Source organism: Mustelus asterias, chromosome 10 (assembly GCF_964213995.1).
Source record: "Mustelus asterias chromosome 10, sMusAst1.hap1.1, whole genome shotgun sequence".
In the NCBI taxonomy this organism is placed as follows: Eukaryota; Metazoa; Chordata; class Chondrichthyes; order Carcharhiniformes; family Triakidae; genus Mustelus; species Mustelus asterias.
The window spans coordinates 77,574,177-77,593,049 of record NC_135810.1 but is presented as its reverse complement, the minus strand read 5'-3'; the positions used below and the strand labels follow the sequence as shown (position 1 = coordinate 77,593,049).

The 18,873-nt window shown below is 40.5% G+C and overlaps 1 protein-coding gene across 6 annotated transcripts in view; it reads right to left on the bottom strand.

Annotated features, from left to right (window-relative positions):
- The window catches only part of nck2b (NCK adaptor protein 2b), an 84,085-nt gene that overhangs the window by 11,955 nt on the left and 53,257 nt on the right, over window positions 1-18,873 (bottom strand). For 3 of the 6 annotated variants that reach the window (XM_078221974.1, XM_078221976.1, XM_078221973.1), the window contains one exon: window positions 8,942-9,184. In XM_078221974.1, the coding sequence (XP_078078100.1) occupies window positions 8,942-9,167 (226 nt within the window). In that variant the 5' untranslated portion in view covers window positions 9,168-9,184. Of the gene's footprint in view, window positions 1-115; window positions 192-3,771; window positions 3,794-8,941; window positions 9,185-13,134; window positions 13,286-18,873 lie in introns of those variants that run through there. The other 3 variants (XM_078221975.1, XM_078221977.1, XM_078221978.1) reach the window with 3 other exon arrangements.

Below are 18,873 nucleotides of genomic sequence, written 5' to 3'. Positions count from 1 at the left end.
TCTGATGAAATTATTGAATCTATACTCTTTTGTACACATGTTCACAGATGGTAGTAATAACCTTCACAATGCCCACATGCTGGTAATGGGAAGAAGCACATAAAAAGTTACCCACCAGTATAAAACCATCTGTGTAGAAACATGCTGGTTCAGTTAAGAAAAAAAAATCAGTAGTGGAAGACGTTCTTGCTCTGGTGAAGCAAAAAAAACGCATTGATAGCAGTTGTGGACAAGCCCACATCTAAGAAAATGAATAGTGCACATTTCATTATGAGTAAGCTGTACAATAGACTAGAGTACAATAAACAGCATACTATTACAGAGACTATGGAAGTAGGCTCACAGCTTAATGAAATTAAAGACTGATTTTTGACAGGAGGGATAAATTTGGTTAACATCTAGTTGTACAGATCACAAGTAATCTGACTCCTGCCTTTCTTTAATCAGGAATAACTATTTTGCATGAGAGAGAGAATTTGGCTGGATGCAATATACTGACTCAGCACTGTAAGAAATCACTCTTGGGACTTCTACATCTATTTTAAAAACTTGCTGATCATAGTCTCTTCTAGTAGCCTGGATTTAAAGATTGCCTTTTCTGAGGAATTACAGATAAACACTAGACCTCTAAACATCAGAGAAGGGCAGGGTGGCTCCATTTTTTTGCCTGCTCAAATGCATTTCATGTTGAAGTGAATCCAACAGTTCATTAATGGACAAGGATGGAACATCTCTGGCGTCCCATTTTATTGACAGTCACGCTGTGCTACAAATATAATGAATCTATAGTGATACATTGATTTCAAAACCCAAATGCTCAAAGGGTTCAATTCTGAGACAACCCTAATCATACCCAATAGTAGTTAATCAGAAACTGGGTGAGGGTTTTGAAGGGTTACATTAATCAACATATTTCTAAATTTATTCTGAAGCAAGTCAAACATGAAATTTCCATCATCTTTAATAACAGTGAAAGACTTTGTTCCTTTGCTAGGATAATTAATGATTATGCTTGATCCTTAATTTAAGTTGGTGAGCTCCAGCAATAGAAAAGTGGTTTTGATCAAAGATCTTAGTATAGAAATAATATGAGCAATTTCAACCTTTATGCACCACACCTCCCAGCAATTAGCCATGGGAGGATCAACAAGAATTACTCTATTTTACATTGCACCTCCACAATGGAACTAACTAGCATCTGGTATTGATTCTGATGAAGCATCACATCCAAAAAACATGACCTTTATCTTTCAAATGTTGACCAACACATGTGCCTTTCCAACAATTTTGTTATTTCATTACTTGATGAATGCTAGTACATTTTTAGAAAAGTCAATGCCCTTAACATTTCCAAACTTCTAAGCAAAACAGCAGATTCAGCAGTACAGTTTCTTGTTACTAACAATTAGCACCAGAAATTTAATGATATAATCTTACATATATACTTTGAATTAGGAGCAGTAGGTGGCCATTCAGCCTTTCAAGTCTGCTCTGCCATTTGATATGATCATGGCTGACCTAAATCTGACCTCAACCCCACATCCCTGCCTACATTCATACGCTTTGATTCCCTTGCAGTCAAGAATCTAACTCAAATATTCAATTGCCCTGCATCCACCACTCTCTGGGAAGAGAATTCCACAGACTCTCAATCCTCAAGAGAAAATGTTTCTCTTCATTTCCACCTTAAAGGGATCTAGGGAGACCCCTTATTTTTAAACTGTGTCCCCTAGATCTAGTCTTTCCCACAAGGGAAAACACCCTTTCAACATCCACCATGTCAAGTCCCTTCAGAATCTTATGTTTTAATTAAGATCACCTCTCATCTTTCTAAACTCAGATACAGGCCAATGCAGTCACAGCAGTGCATACCACGATGCATGACAGCACCTCACCAAGGCTCCTTTGACATCACCTTCCAAATCCGTGACCTTTACCACCTAGGACAAGGCAGCAGATGCATGGGAACACCACCAACTGCAGGTTCTGCTCCAAGTCACACCTATCCTGACTTGGAACTATAACACCATTCCTTCACTGTAGCGGAGTCAAAATCCTAGAACGCTCTTCTTAATAGCAATGTGTCCCTAAACCACAAAGACTGCAGCAGTTCAAAAAGGTGGCTCACCATCATCTTCTCAAAGGCAATTAGGGATAGGTAATAAATGCTGGCCAGCCAACGACACTCACATACTAAGAAAGAATTTTTAAAAACTTATTTCTTGAACCACACCCAAGCAATTAAGCATGTTGACCGGTAATCATGTTTTACAGAAAGTTTAAAAAGAGAGTACATTCCTATCAAATGTTTAGTGATTCAGACCACACATCATGGACAATGGAGCGGGGCAAACTGAACTCCTTTATTTTTCTCATCATTTCTCCGTAAACAGAAGTGTTTTGATTTTTGAAAGAGTCTGTGACATGTTTCCTCAAACACTCTGGCCGAGAAGTCAATTTTAAAGTGACTTTTAGTAAAATCTCTTTAGAGTTAAATCAGAAATATTGTTTGTTCATACATTCAAACCTGGGGGATGCAACTACATACACAGACACGAGTACACAAAAAGGAGATAGAACAGTTTTACAACTAGAAACCACCCCCTCCCCCCAAATATATAGATATACATTCACGTGGATGTTAAAAGTCCAGAATGTCACCAGTGAGGGTTCCTTCACATAGGAGTTATAGTTCAGGCAGGTTCAGCAGAAGTTGCAGAATTCCTTTAAAGTTGGTGATGGCACAGTGAAACAAAGTTCGTCTCCAGAGGCATGGTCCACTCTATACAATGGGAGGATTCTTCCAGAGGACCAGGTTTCTAGGAGGTTTAGACTTGAGCCTGGTTTTGGTGTTGGCAGACTGGATATTTTACAGCAAACTGCCTTGAGAGTTCAGAAATGTAACATTAAAACTTTCTAAAGGTAAGAGCTGAAGTCATATGGTATTGCCCATTGATGAGTCAGTTTCAGGTAAACAATCAGTTTGAGTGGCAGGATTTACCGCCCAACCTGCTGTGCTTCGCAGTGGCAGGAGGTGGCCGCCCATTGGCCAGCTGCAAGATCTTCTGGTCCCGCCATTGAATGCATCTCTCGCCGCTGTGAAATCCGCAATGGGGGTGCGCTGTTTCAGGACTGGAAGATCCCGCCAGCATGGACGGCTGGAAAGTTCCAGCTTATGTCTCCAGTCGAAATCATTGTTCACCTTCGAAGTTAGGTGGTGGCTATGGGCATCCCTGCAGATTATAACAAGTTTCAATGGCTCTACCTTTGTTGTTAATCTAGACAGACCATATGCTGCTCCTTTTGTTTGGTGATTATAATGGGTCCTTACAACGATAAGTGTGGGATTTCACAAGGATGAGGGCTGAGCTTCGTCCTGTAACTACTGTTGGAAGTTTCCAGAACTGTGGCCAACTTGCAAATCATGTGACCAGTGGCAGCCATGTTTTTGGTCCAGCAAAGTTCATTTATTAAATAAGCAGAAAGTAAGGTTTGCTTTAAACTCCTTAAATTCTCCTACAAGTCTTATGGACATGATACATCTAAAAAAATGCTTGGATAGAGTCCAGATAAGCCTTAAGATTGCTTTCTAGTTACCATAACAGCAAAGAATAGGGAATAAAATAAACGTGTGCAGCAACTTTAATTGATTGGATGACTAGAGAGATATTCCATTACAAAGATGGCCAGGTCACTAGTAGCTAGTTATATTGATGTATGAAGAACAGAAACCTATTGAAATTTAACCTCTAAATGAAAGTGTAAATGCACCATCTTTTGCGCTGGTCCAGAGTTAACTCTGAGTCTTGTACCCAACGTAGGAAACTAGATCCAAAGATAGCGTAGGTCATCAAATAAATATGAAACTGAGCTTCATTCTGTTTGGCATTAATTTAACAAGTCAATACTAGAAATGGAATAGATTTAAAAGATAAACCATCTGTTGATATGCAAACATGCAAGAATACATTACAATAAATTCACAAGAACTACAGGCGACACCATCCTGCTGAGATATTGTGATGTAGGAGCATAAAAAAGTGCACATTAACATTCAGCCTCTTGAGCCCAATCTGCCAATCAATGAGATCATGGCTCATCCACGTTGCAACTTCATCCACATGCTTTGGCTCAAGAACCTCGGCCTGAAAAAATCTATCAATCTCCGATTTATAATTATTAATTAAACTAACATTTAATGCTTCTGGTGCAACAGAGTTTCACATTTCTACTAATTTGTAAAGAAGCTTTTTCTAACTTCTCTCCTGAATATTCTGACACTGACTTTAAGGTCATTCCTTCTAAAATCCTAAAAACCTCAAATCAAATCACCCCTTAACATTCTATTTTCCAGGGAATACAAGCCTGATTTCTTTATCTAACCTTTGAAATTCTGGTAACATTCTAGTAAATCTGTACTGCATTTCTTGTGAGGCCAATATATCCTGTCAAAGGTACACTGGTCAAAACTGTACACAGTACTCTAGATGATTGAATCAGGGCTTTTTATAGTTGTGGCGAGACACCTTCTCCATGATTTTCCAGCCCTCTGCTTATACAGGTTAACATTTCATTCACCCTTTAGATTACTTTTTGTACCTGCCTACCAATTTTAAATGGTGCACAAGAACCCCCACTAAACCTCGTCATATCATCAGTGTTCCCAGTTTTTCACGATTTAAATAATACTTGGATCTATCCTTTTCTGGTCCAAAATGCTTGACCTCATAGTTCCCTGCATTGAAACAACTATATGATGACATCAACAAGTTCCATCCCACTATCAGACTCACCATGGAGTACTCTCCGGAATCGGTTGCATTCTTGGACACACGCATCTCCATTAAGGACGGTCACCTCAGCACTTCACTGTACCGCAAGCCCACGGTTAACCTCACGATGCTCCATTTCTCCAGCTTCCACCCTAAACACATTAAAGAAGACATCCCCTATGGACAAGTCCTCCGTATACACAGGATCTGTTCAGATGAGGAGGATCGCAACAGACACCTCCAGACGCTGAAAGATGCCCTCATAAGAACAGGATATGGCGCTCGACTCATCTATCGACAGTTCCAACGCGCCACAGCAAAAAACCGCACCGACCTCCTCAGAAGACAAACATGGGAGACGGCGGACAGAGTACCCTTCGTCATCCAGTACTCCCCCGGAGCAGAGAAGTTACGACATCTTCTTCAGAGCCTTCAACATGTCATTGATGAAGACGAACATCTCGCCAAGGCCATCCCCACACCCCCACTTCTTGCCTTCAAACAAACTATTGTCCGCAGCAAACTACCCAGCCTTCAGGAGAACAGTGACCACGACACCACACAACCCTGCCACAGCAACTTCTGCAAGACGTGCCGGATCATCGACACGGATGCCATCATCTCACGTGAGAACACCATCCACTAGGTACACGGTACATACTCTTGCAACTCGGCCAACGTTGTCTACCTAATACGCTGCAGGAAAGGATGTCCCAAGGCATGATACATTGGGGAGACCATGCAGATGCTACAACAGCGGATGAATGAACACCGCTCGGCAATCACCAGGCAAGAGTGTTCTCTTCCTGTTGGGGAACACTTCAGCGGTCACGGGCATTCGGCCTCTGATCTTCGGGTAAGCGTTCTCCAAGGCGGCCTTTACGACACACGACAGCGCAGAGTCGCTGAGCAGAAACTAATAGCCAAGTTCCACACACAAGGACGGCCTCAACCGGGATCTTGGGTTCATGTCACACTATCTGTAACCCCCATGACTTACCTAGGCTCGCAAAATCTCACTAACTGTCCTGTCTGGAGACAATACACATCTCTTTAACCTGTGCTTAACACTCTCTCCACTCACATTGTCTGTACCTTTGAGACTTGATTACCTGTAAAGACTCGCATTCCAACCATTATTTTGTAAATTGAGTTTGTGTCTTTATATGCCCTGTTTGTGAATAGAACTCCCACTCACCTGACGAAGGAGCAGCGCTCCGAAAGCTAATGGATTTTGCTACCAAATAAATCTGTTGAACTTTAACCTGGTGTTGTGAGATTTCTTACTGTGTTTACCCCAGTCCAACGCCGGCATCTCCACATCTCGAAATCTATCTACCAGCTTTTCCCACTTATTTAATCTATCAGTGCCTCTTTGTAATTCTATGTCCCCTCTATATTTTATTTTGCCAACAATCTTTGTCACCAACAAACAGAATCACAGAATTGTTATGGTGCAGGAGGAGGCCATTTGGCCCATAGTGTCTGCACTTGATTTCCAAATGAGCATTATGAGTTAGTGCCATTCCCCTATCTTTTCCCCAAGCCCCTACACATTGTTTCTATTCAAGTAAAAATCTAATGCCTTTTTGAATGCCTTAATTGAACTTGCCTTCACCACACTTCTAAGCAGCACATTCCAGGCTCAAAATACTCGTTGTGTGGAAGAGTGTCTTTTACAAATCACTTCAAATCTGAGCTCTCACGTTCCTTTAATGACCTGGGATAATTTCTCCCTATCTACTCTGTCCAGCCCCCTCATGATTTTGAACATCTCTATCAAACCTCCTCTTAGCCTTCTTCTCTCCAAGGAGAACAGACCCAATCTCTCCATTTATCCTCATAACTGAAGTTTCTCCTCCCTGGAACTAATCTTGTAAACTTCTTATGCACTCTCTCCAATGTGTTCACATCCTTCCTATAGTGTGGCCCCAGAACTGGACACAATATTCCAGCTGAGTTCTAACCGGTGTCTTGTATAAGTTCAGCATGCCTTCCTTGCCCTTGTACTCTTTGTTCCAAATACGATATGCCATATTAACTGCTCTCTCTACCTGTCCTGCCACTTTCAATAATCTATGTACATATACACCCAGGTCCCTCTGCTCCTGCACCCCCTTAAGAATTTTACCCCTTATTTTATGTGGTCTCTCTCCAAGTTCTTACTACCAAAATGCATCACCTCTCACTTCTCCACAAAACGCTTCATCTGCCATCTGCCCACTTTTCCATGTCCTTTTGAAGTTCTACAATGTCCTCTCCAAGTTGTATCATCTACAATACTTCCAAGTTTTGTATCATCCATAAACTTTGAAATTGTCCCCTTGCACACCAAGATCTAGATCATTAATATACACCAGGAAAAGCAAGGGATCCAATACTGATCCCCATGTGGAATACCACAACAATACTTTCCTCCAGATTTAAAATAATCCATTGACCGTTATTTTCTGCTTCCTATTGTTCAGCCAATTTTGTATCCATGTTGCTACTGTCCCTTCTATTCCATGAGCTATAACCTTTCTCACAAGTCTGCTGTGTGGCATTCTATCAAATGTCTTCTGTAAGGCCATGTACACCACATGAACAGTATTACCCTCACCAACTCCTCAAAAACTCCTGCAAATTAGTTAAACATGATTTCCCCTTTAGAAATCCATGCTGGCTCTATCTATTGCAACTTTAACATCAAAACTGCAGCCTAACGTTTGCTGATCAGTCACTGGAATAAGGAACAGCTCCTTGAACATGCAAGGTAATTAATGTTCTATTACTGCATCTACTATTGCCTCAAATCTATTTTTATCATATGCAGACCAAGAAAAACATATACCTCTAATTTGCATGTTTATCATTGAGCAGAAGCAAGTAACTAATATTTATAGAGTGTTAGCATGAAACTTCTATGGTGTTTTACATGAGCATTATAAAACAAAACGTTTCATCAAGCCACATATGGAGATAATCGCCAGAATCCTACCAGCCCGCCCGCCATGGAATTGGAGCGGGCGAGAGGTGGACAATGGGAAGGTCCATTGACCATGGGTGGAATTTTTCGGTCTTGGGTCAGATGACCAAAACCTTGGTCAAAGACATAGTTTAAGTGTTTTAAAAGAGGAATGTGAAGCAGTGAGAGACAAAGATGCAAGGATGGTATTTCAGAATTTAAGGCCTATGCATAAGGATGGTATTTCAGAATTTAAGGCCTGTGCCAGGAGGTAAACAAGCACTGGGTTGGTGCGAGTTAAGAAATGGCCAGCAAAGTTTTAGCTGACCTCAGGTATATAGAACATGGAATGTGGCAGAGCAGCCAGGTGTGTTTTGGAATTGTCAAGTCTAGAGGTAACAAAGGCATTGAAGAAGGTTTCAGCAGATGATCTGAATATGTACAATGAATATTACTCTTTCAGTAACACTACTTCTGACAAGCAGTTATAGGTTATGTTAGAAAATGTAAACTGTGGCTCAATGGTAACCACAGAGTCAGGAGGTCATGAATTCAAGCCTCATTCCAAAGTCTTGATCATGTAAGACCACACTAGACTCCAGTCTAGTACTGAGAGAGTGCTACATCTTTCAGATGAGGTAGTAATCCAAGGCCCTGTCAGCTTTTCAGGAAGATCCTGCAACAATATTTCAAAGATGACCAGGGAGTACTTCCCAAAGTCCGGGACAATATTTGCCCTTCAACCAATAAATGAAGAGGAGATTATCTGGTCACAATCACACTGCTGTTTGTGGGAGTTTGCTATCTGCAAATTGGCTGTTGCAGCACCTATGTTAGCAATTTTAAAAGTAGTTGATTGGCTTTTAAGTGGTTTGGGACACCCTAATAGCACAAATGGTGCTATATAAATGAAAGCCTTTCTTTTTTACTTTTACAGATTATAGAAAAAAAAGCAAAACTGAAAATTATTCCTGTTTGGTAAGGGGAGGCAGAACAACAGGCCGTTATCCAAATGCATTCTGTTGGTGATGGAAAGGGATGTATGACTCCTTTACTCCACCAACACAGAGCTTGTTTTCAAAAAAATCAGACATCACATTATTGAAACTGAATAGGGTCAGATCCATAATGCTTTGGTGGATCAGAACACAAGAAATGTGCAACTCTCCATCATCCTAGTAAATTAGGTTAACAAATCCTTTGGTTAAGCTTTTGTACTTGCCTAATGTATCTTTGATGTTCTTTACAAGTGACCCCTTCTTCAGGCTGTTTTTCCTTTCTACATAGTTTGACGGAACATATCCAGTTTTGTTTGATGTGTTTCTTACTCTCCACCAGGTTTTAGAGTCATCAAGCAGCCACAGTCGCTCATTTTTCTTGATGTCAAGTTCTTGATCCTGCTGTGCTGTGTAATCCCACTTTGCTATTACAATAACTTCTTCTGTCATCTTTCATGGAGTCCTTCCTGTCAGAGACAACATAGTTTAGCATTAAGTAATGTATCATTGAACACATTATATTGTCTTTGCCAACTAAATATTGAGAATCGTCTGCCTGCCAAAGTACAAAGTGGAAAGAATCACATACATGCATTTTAAAAACTCCTTTCTTAACAGTATCCTTTGGAGAGACGTGGTCTGAATAGACTAGGAAGGTTAAAGTTCACACCAAAACAATAGTACCGATCCAGTCTTGAAACTGTTTTCACCACCAGTTGCACCTCCTCAACTAGAACAGCTCCTGCAATCATATAACCACTAATACTTCGACTTGACTGCCACATCAAGTTGAAACACTTTTCAAAATCCAAGTTATTCTATTAGCAACCAGTAGCTCCGAAAGTCATTGCTGTTGACCACTGGCAAAGAGTTCCAAATTGTTGGGAGTGTCGAGCTTGGATATTAGATAAATACTTTGCCGTTACACTTTAAGTAGCCTCAAATGTTGCATTATTAGTCACATTTATACTAGTTTAAATTTATAACGATTATTTAGTTGAATGATACACATGATCTGAGCCAAATGCATCTAGTTAGCTGCTTCATATGTGATCACACCACAGAAATCATCTTTCCACAGAAGATTTAAAAAATAAAAATTACTCTTAAATGATGAGTTTTTTAAAAAACAAACTATATTCACACAAATTTGAAAAAGGCAATGCAACCATAAATGGTTAAAATGGTAATGCTGTAAACTTTCATATACAGTTTTGCCATAGGCTATTAAGCGATTCATCAGGCTGAGAGAATAATTGATGAACACTCATACCCACTATCTTAGATGTCTCTAGTCCTTTTGGACTTAGAAGAGAGGTGAAAAAAAGAGAGATGGACAGACACCGGCAGAAAGTTAGGAATAAGATGGTTTTGAAGTTGGGTCAAGCTTTTAAAACAGAAAAATGTGATGGCTCCAGTCAGGAGAATATGGCTGGTTAATTAGTAGTTAGGTTCCAATTAAGTAAGTCAAACCTGATGAGAAGCAAGGTTTCACTATTTTCTATCATTTCACAATGCAAAATTGCACAGATTAATCCAAGTCGCATTGTAACTGCACTAACTGTAAAATAAAACAACTTAACAATTTGCATCTGATTGTTATGGTTCAGGTCAGAAACTCCAAAGTGTTTTTATGGAGTCCCCCCCGGATCATAATTTTTGCACCTTGAATTTGGCTAGGATAAGCATGATATGTTTCACTTCAGGTATGATTCAAATGGCCCACCAGGGAGCTTTTATCAAACAAAGTTTATTTAAGGATATAATTAACATGTATAGTAAGAAAATTAGTAAGAAGTCAAGTAGAAGAAAGGGTCGAGAGCTATGACTCTCACCAACTTTTACAGATGCACCATAGAAAGCGTTCTTTCTGATTGTATCACAGCTTGGTATGGCTCCTGCTCTGCCTAAGACCGCAAGAAACTACAAAAGGTCGTGAATGTAGCCCAATCCATTGACTGTCTGCACTTCCTGCTGCCTCAGCAAAGCAGCCAGCATAATTAAGGACCCCACGCACCCCGGACATTCTCTCTTCCACCTTCTTCCATCGGGAAAGAGATACAAAAGTCTGAGGTCATGTACCAACTGACTCAAAAACAGCTTCTTCCCTGCTGCTGTCAGACTTTTGAATGGACTTACTTTGCATTAAGTTGATCTTTCTCTACACCCTGGCTATGACTATAACACTACATTCCGCACTCTCTCGTTTCCTCCTCTATGAACGGTATGTTTTATCTGTATAGCGTGCAAGAAACAATACTTTTCACTGTATGTTAATGCACGCAACAATAATAAATCAAATCAAATCAAAATCAATTACAAACAAGAAACAAAGCAACCACCATAATGTAGAACCCTTAACAAATATATCTAATATAAGAACATAAGAACTAGGAGCAGGAGTAGGCCATCTGGCCCCTCGAACCTGCTCTGCCATTCAATAAGATCATGGCTGATCTTTTCGTGGACTCAGCTCCACTTACCCGCCCACTCACCATAACCCTTAATTCCTTTACTGTTCAAAAATTTATCTATCCTTGCCTTAAAAACATTCAATGAGGTAGCCTCAACTGCTTCACTGGGCAGGGAATTCCACAGATTCACAACCCTTTGTGTGAAGAAGTTCCTCCTCAACTCAGTCCTAAATCTGCTTCCCCTTATTTTGAGGTTATGCCCCCTAGTTCTAGTTTCACCCGCCAGTGGAAACAACTTCCCTGCTTCTATCTTATCTACTCCCTCCATAATCTTATATGTTTCTAGAAGATCTCCCCTCATTCTTCTGAATTCCAATGAGTATAGCCCCAGTCTACCCAGTCTCTCCTTATAAGCCAACGCTCTCAACACCGGAATCAACCTCATGAATCTCCTCTGCACCCCCTCCTGTGCCAGTATATCCTTTCTCAAATAAGGAGACCAAAACTGTACACAGTACTCCAGGTGTGGCCTCACCAGCACCTTATACAGCTGCAACATAACCTCGCTGTTTTTAAACTCCATCCCTCTCGCAATGAAGGACAAAATTCAATTTGCCTTCTTAATTACCTGCTGCACCTGCAAACCAACTCCTTGAGATTCCTGCACAAGGACACCCAGGTCCCTCTGCACAGCAGCATGCTGCAATTTTTTACCATTTAAATAATAGTCCATTTCGCTGTTATTCCTACCAAAATGGATGATCTCACATTTACCAACATTGTATTCCATCTGCCAGTCCCTCGCCTACTCACTTAGATTATCTATATCCCTTTGCAGACTTTCAGCGTCCTCTGCACACTTTGCTCTTCCACCCATCTTAGTGTCATCTGTGAATTTTGACACACTACACTTGGTCCCCAACTCCAAATCATCTATGTAAATCATAAACAGTTGTGGTCCCAACACTGATCCCTGAGGCACACAACTAGTCACTGATCGCCAACCAGAAAAACACTCATTTACCCCCACTCTTTGCTTTATGTGTTCCAATCAAAACATATGTGTTCCAATCAAACCAATCCCGTAGACAAAAGACCCGTTTCACAGGTTTAACACAGCAAAGGCTAACACTTGCATGATACTGGACCTGAGTCCTTTGGATGAAGTCTGCAATTCTCTGGATAGACTCAGAACAGTTTGAAGTCAGAACAGCTTCCCAAACCACCAGGAACTCTAAGCAAGCATTGGGGCAGCACGGTGGCACAGTGGTTAGCATTGCTGCCTCAGTGCCAGGGGCCTAGGTTCAATTCCGGCCTCAGGTCACTGTCCGTGTAGAGTTCGCACATTCTCCTCTTATCTGCGTGGATTTATTCCGGGTGCTCTGGTTTCCTCCCACAGTCTAAAGATGTGTGGGTTAGGTGGATTGGCCATGCTAAATTGCCCTTAGTGTCAGGGGACTAGCCCGGGGATCGGGGTTTCCTTCTAAAACTCAATTCTAACTGCAGCCAAACAGAAAATCAAACCTTAAACTCACTGGAAAGGAAAAAAAAAGTCCAAAAACATGTGACTGTCCTCCTAACAATGCAGGACCGTAAAACAACCAGAGTTTAAAAAAAACTTTCTTAAAGGTACACTAACGTCACATGATTAAATTGTTTTTTCCGTCTACCTTCTAAAAGACTGAAGCAGCACATGCACAGAAGACAGGAATATCTATCTCAGTCCAAAAGAAAATACTACTGTTGTATAATCGGATGATACTATAGTTTGATATTCAAAGGTTCGAGCAACACAGACTGATTATGGGTATAACCAATATTTTAGAAATATCTATGGCAAAACACTACATTGACAAAAATCGCCATCCATAACAGCTAGAGGTGGTACTTCTATTGTGCTATACGTGCACAAATCACTGAAGATAGCAGGGCAGGTTGAGAAAGTGGTTAGAAAGACATCTAACCTGGCTTTAACAGTCTAAAAGCAAGGAAATTATGATCACCCTCAGCTGGAGTATTGCGTCCAATTTTGATCAACAGACTTTAAGAAGCAAATGAAGGTGCCAGAGAGGTTGCAGAAAAGAGCTACGAGAATGGCTCCAGGGATGAAGGACTTCAGTTAAGTGGGTAGACCGCAGAAGCTGGGTTGTTCTCCTTAGAGAAGGGAGAGAGGAAATGTTATGGAGGTGTTCAAAATCATTAGCAGGCTATATCAAGAATCAGAGGACACAATTTTAAAGTGATTGGCAAAAGAACCAAAGGCAACATGAGAAAAATCTTCATTGCGCACCAAGTGGTTACAATCTGGAATGCACTGCCTGAAAAGACAGTAGGGGCAGCTTAAATTGTAGTTTTCAAAAGGGAAATGGATAAGCATTTGAAGGGAAAATATTTGCAGGGCAGATAAGTGGGATTACCCAAATTCCTCCTACAGTGGCAGCCTCCTGTGCTGTGGCTGTTCTATGATTTGATAAAGTGCTTCATAGGAAACTTATTGCTCAAAGAAAGGCAAATGGTATAAAAGGGAATGTGACAGCACAGTCGCCAGACTTATATCATACACCAGGCATTCCAATTATCTGCGAAAGCTGGTGTCACATTGCAGATATGCAGGAAAGTACATATAGACACATTGGGCTTTGAGTTTTAGAAGAAATAGAGCACCAGGTACTAGTCAGTGCAATCCTTCTGGTACTATTTTTAAAATGCCTTACTAACACCACAGCCCATTATACAGCAGTCTAGCAACATCAAGTCCATCAAACAACTTCAAAAGTAAATACATCACCATGACACCATAATCAGCAATTAAGAAGCTGTTAGAATCGCTACGACAATAAATTTTCTGTTCTAAGCAATGGAAAGAACTCCATGATTTCAAATTAAACATCCCTGTTTTCCTCTCCTCCCCCATTATCATTGATTTTTCTATTCATTTTATTTGGATTTAAACCATAAACCTTGCTTCTGGCTTCCGAAATAAAACATGCTCTCTTTTCCTGTTCAGAGTTCTGATTACAGTGAGTCCAAGTGTAATACTTTACACACACAGAACTCTCTGAAAATGAATAATGACACCATAGACACAACATTTTCTACTTGCCCCAATCTTTTTTCAAACCTTATTTCCTGTTCCACTCCCTCCTCCCCATTTCCCTAGTTTCTGAAAAGTCCAAAATGAACCTAGAAAATTGCAGGGATTCTTTCCAAATTGAAACTGTAAAGCTGTAACAGTAAGACACACATCTTACACATCATCCTTGCTAATGTTGTTTAGAACCATTGGAACAGCTTCCAAATGTATCCTGACAACACAGTCGTGTCGCTCTTGGCCCCTCTACAGTCTCTATGGTCCTAGAGATTGTTTGCCCTGACATCTAAACTTGTTTGAGCTGCCATTTCTTCCACTTAACCATCCTCTTTAGCCCTTTCATCACAACTGATTCCATTCCATTGTCATATTCTCAGGTTAAATTAGACTGTTTTCAATATTAGTATCCTATTCCACCCAAGCAGAACTTCCCACCCCATAACACATTATCACATAAACCACCCATTTCCACTTCCAGAATTTTGTTTGCCTTCACCTCTGCCCATCTGCTGCTGGAATCTTCACCCATGCCTTTGTCCCTTCCAGACTCACCTAGTCCTGGCTAGCCTAACACTCTCCACACACTAAAATTCAACTCAATAAAAACTCTGCCACGTTGCACACAAGGAGGCAAGAGAAGATAAACGTGATGGTCAGTGGGACAAGTCCTTTTATGGCCTCACCTCTTCCTACATCTATAAATTTTGCCAGCCCCACTAACATCCAGGTTTCTGTTCCTCAATTCAGACTTAAACATCTGTTCATCGCTCTCTTTGCCCGACCGCTTCCAAATGGGTCCTTCCCCCCACACTGTCAGGAATTTTCTCCTTAAAGCCCTCAACCACCACACACCCATCCCCCCAATTAAGACACGTCTCCATTTTCATTTGATTATACCACGGTGAAGTGCTTTAGGATTTTTTTTACTACCTTAAAGATACTCTATAAATGAAAGATGTGGTTATGCCCTGCCCCAAAATTTCTCTGACCTACAATTTTATCAAATGGACCAATTTCTTTCTGAAGGGAAGTGTCTAAACACTGAGGTTAGCAATGAAAGCTAATATTTCATGCCATTAAATCCTCCTAGAATCCTCTGGCTTTTAAAACCCAAGCTTGGCATCAAGTTAAACATCACTTCCTGGTTTACTTCATTTTAGTTTATTCTTTTCAACCTTGATGATGTACTACAATATGGGCTTTTGCCCATTATCTTCATTTCTAGCTTTTTAAAAATCTACACCATCAAGAGTTCAGTGTGAGAATGAAACTTTGGATATGAATTCAGAATGACTGATATATATTAATAAAAGAAAGACTTGCATTTAGACAGCGTCTTTCACAATCACAGGATGTCCCAAAGTGCTTTATAACAAATTGTAGTCACTGTTGTATTTCTGCATTTCCTACATTACATCAAATGTTCAGGGTCATTTGAGGGAGAACGAAACAAATAGAGGTAGGGATAAGTAAGATGTAGCATAGCTGCCGCCCTGTACTGTGAAGGTGAGGAAAGAACTCAGGAGGACCAGATATTGGGGTACATAGTTTAGCAGAGGAAAGGAGATACATGTTTAGTTGGTAATCTGATAATGTTTTCAGGAATTTTTCTCCACTGTTTATTATATACATAAAATTCCATAGAATCCCAACAGTTCAGGAGGTGGCCATTTGGCCCATCAACTCTACACTGACTCTCCAAAACAGCATCTTACCCAAGCCAGAAGTCATATTTCACCGCAATTGATCTACATTTTTGCTAACTGGGGAAGATCATCATTTATTTTTAGAAATTTTCAAAGCATTAATTGGAAATACTTCTAAAATGTGCGAACTGCAGCTGCAACCCGAAGTTAAGAAGCACTTAACAACTTCCATAAATCACCCTCAAATATGCTCTCAGAACTTGCAGCAAAATTGTTGGAACTCAGTGTTAATACCACTTGCCAAAGGCCAGCATGGACAATAACAAGTTAGGCTGCTCAACAGTGAGAAACCTTTACAAACGGAAACCATTACAGTATACTTAAGTACGCAAAGACTGTACCAGAATACCAGAGGGCGATTGGATTTTATGAAAAGACACAATATTGCTTTTTCAGGTGAATTCAATATCTGACTCCGAGAAATACATTACCATAAAGGAATCTCCACACTAAGCTAGTATGCAATCCATGATTAGAAATGTTTGATCGATATGAAGTTCATTTCTTTTCCCTCCCTACCCACTCCTTTTTCATAAGAGCACTTAATTTTCCTAAATCCATACAGGGTCAAGGACCTCAAAGAACGAGCAGAGGTGTTGCTGAAGTTCAATCAACAACTACACAGCCTAAAAGCACAAGCAGCCTCCTGCTTGTTGTCTAACCAGAACCAGTATACTGGTTTTGGTATTGGTTCAAAGACTGTCTCTAGAAATCTGGAAAAAATTCAGGCCTCCAGACAGTAAGCCAGACTGGGTAATCAGTCAGATGTGCTCTAGCGCACTGTAAATCTGTCTCACTTAGATTACTAACTGTACTGGTTGACTTGGATCCAAATTTCCAACACCAGACATGTGCAGACCACAGATTCACAGTGCTCCTGAGCACTGATCAACCAGTCTGGCTTACCGTCTGGAGGCCTGGATTTTCCCAGATTTCTACAGACATCCTTTGAACCAATACCAAAACCAGTATAGTGGTCCTGGTTAGATAACAAGCAGGAAGACTACTTGTGCTCTTAGGTTGTGTCATTGCTGACTGAACTTCAGCAATGCCTCTGCTCACACTGACTTCATCTCCCTCCAAATCTGAAAGATGTTTGAACCTTTGCTAAACTTAGGAATTCAAGAGAAAAATGGGGAGCTGCACAATTCAATTATAAGCGCATTTCCCTCAGCCTGCTAGCTATAAGCATGCTTACTCATCTGACATCAACACTTGGAGTGCAGAGCTTCAGCAGGAGTAGCTTCTCCCTCTGGAACCTTAGGGAAAATGGCAGTTGAATGTATGAATGCATGCTCTAATTTCTGACCTGCAGAAAACTTTTCTCAACAGCTGCTCCCCAAACTTTAAATAATCTCATCTGCCTTGCAGCAGACTTCTGTTTTGAGTATTCAAGGCCTTAAACAAAGCAGATTATGACATGCTAGCAGCAATTACATTCTAGATGTCCAAGTTCAAAGCAACATAACAGATTTACTTATCACCAACAGATAATCTATTCTAGCAAAAATATTTGCGCACATTGAACCCGACTTGCTCTACACTGAAAACTCTACAATCCATTCTGGACCTTAGGAAGCAACCTGACAGGACACTAGAGAGCATTCACAGGAAATCTGCCATGCTAATGTGGATCCAAAACACTTCAAAGCAAGTCCTTAATTAGTAAAGAGGAAAAAGCAATCTGGATTTTAGGGAGTCTAAAAGAGCGAAATATATACTTTTTGGTTTTTGAATTAAACTAGAGCATTATTCCAAATGCACTATAAAGCACAGTCTATCTAAAAGAATCCCTGACAGTAGCTGTATGTTATCATTACTAGGCTATAAGGGCAGTAAATCAGTCAATCCAAATAAATTAACAGTAAAGTTATCTCTGTCAGAGTCAGTGCAGACTGGATGGGCCAAAAGGCCTCTTCTGCACTGGAGGGATTTTATGATGATGATGATGGTTCTCTGATCCATGCATTCATAGTAAAGTTCACTTATCTCCTTCTACAGTTAAATTTCTTCTTGATCTCTTAAAATGCAGAGTACACTGTGCTCCACAGAAAGTTTGTGAAGCATCAATGGTTTAATCATTTGGACATACATGATATTAGTTTTCAATAAGTAACTGTATTCCTCATTTAATACAACTGTTACTGCTGTGAAATCTCAGGAACGGAAACATTAGTTAATAATCAAATATAAGGGAACATTAAGGGAAAATCATGTTTAACTAACTTGCTGGAGTTTGAGTATGTAATAAAGAAGGATGATAAGGGCAAAGCTGTTGGTGTGCATGTGAACTTTCAAAAGGCACTTGGCACGAGACTGGTGAGCTAATGTCTAGCTCATAGAATAAAAGGAAATCGGTTGAGTGAAAGGAAACAAGTAGTGATAATGTTTTTCAAATTGGAGGACGTTTTGCAGTGGAGTACCCTAGGGGTCAGTGCTGGGACCCTTGCTTTTCCTGATATATAGTAATGACCTAGACGGTGGTGTGCAAGACATGATTTTAAAATTTGCAGTGGATATGAAGATTGGAAACATTGTCAACTGTGATGAGGATAGTCTTGAACTTCAAAAGGACACGGACATATTGGTGGATTGGGCAGGCAAGTGGCAGATGGATGTTCAGTACAGAGAAGTGCGAGGTGATTCATTTTGACAGGAAGAATGTGGAGAGATAATACAAAGGGAGATACTCTAAAGGAGGTGCAGGAACAAAGGGACTTCGGTATATGCGTCCGCGAGTTAGCATGTTGCAAGAAGAGTTCATAGAATCATAGAATCTACAGCAGGGAGACAGGCCCTTCGGCCTAAACTGGTCCATGCCGACCAAAATGCCCATCTAAGCTAAGCCAATTTGCCTGCATTTGGCCCACATCCTTCTAAACCTTTTCTATCCATGTGTCTGTCCAAATGCCTTTTAAACGTTGTCAATGTCCCTTCCTCCGGAA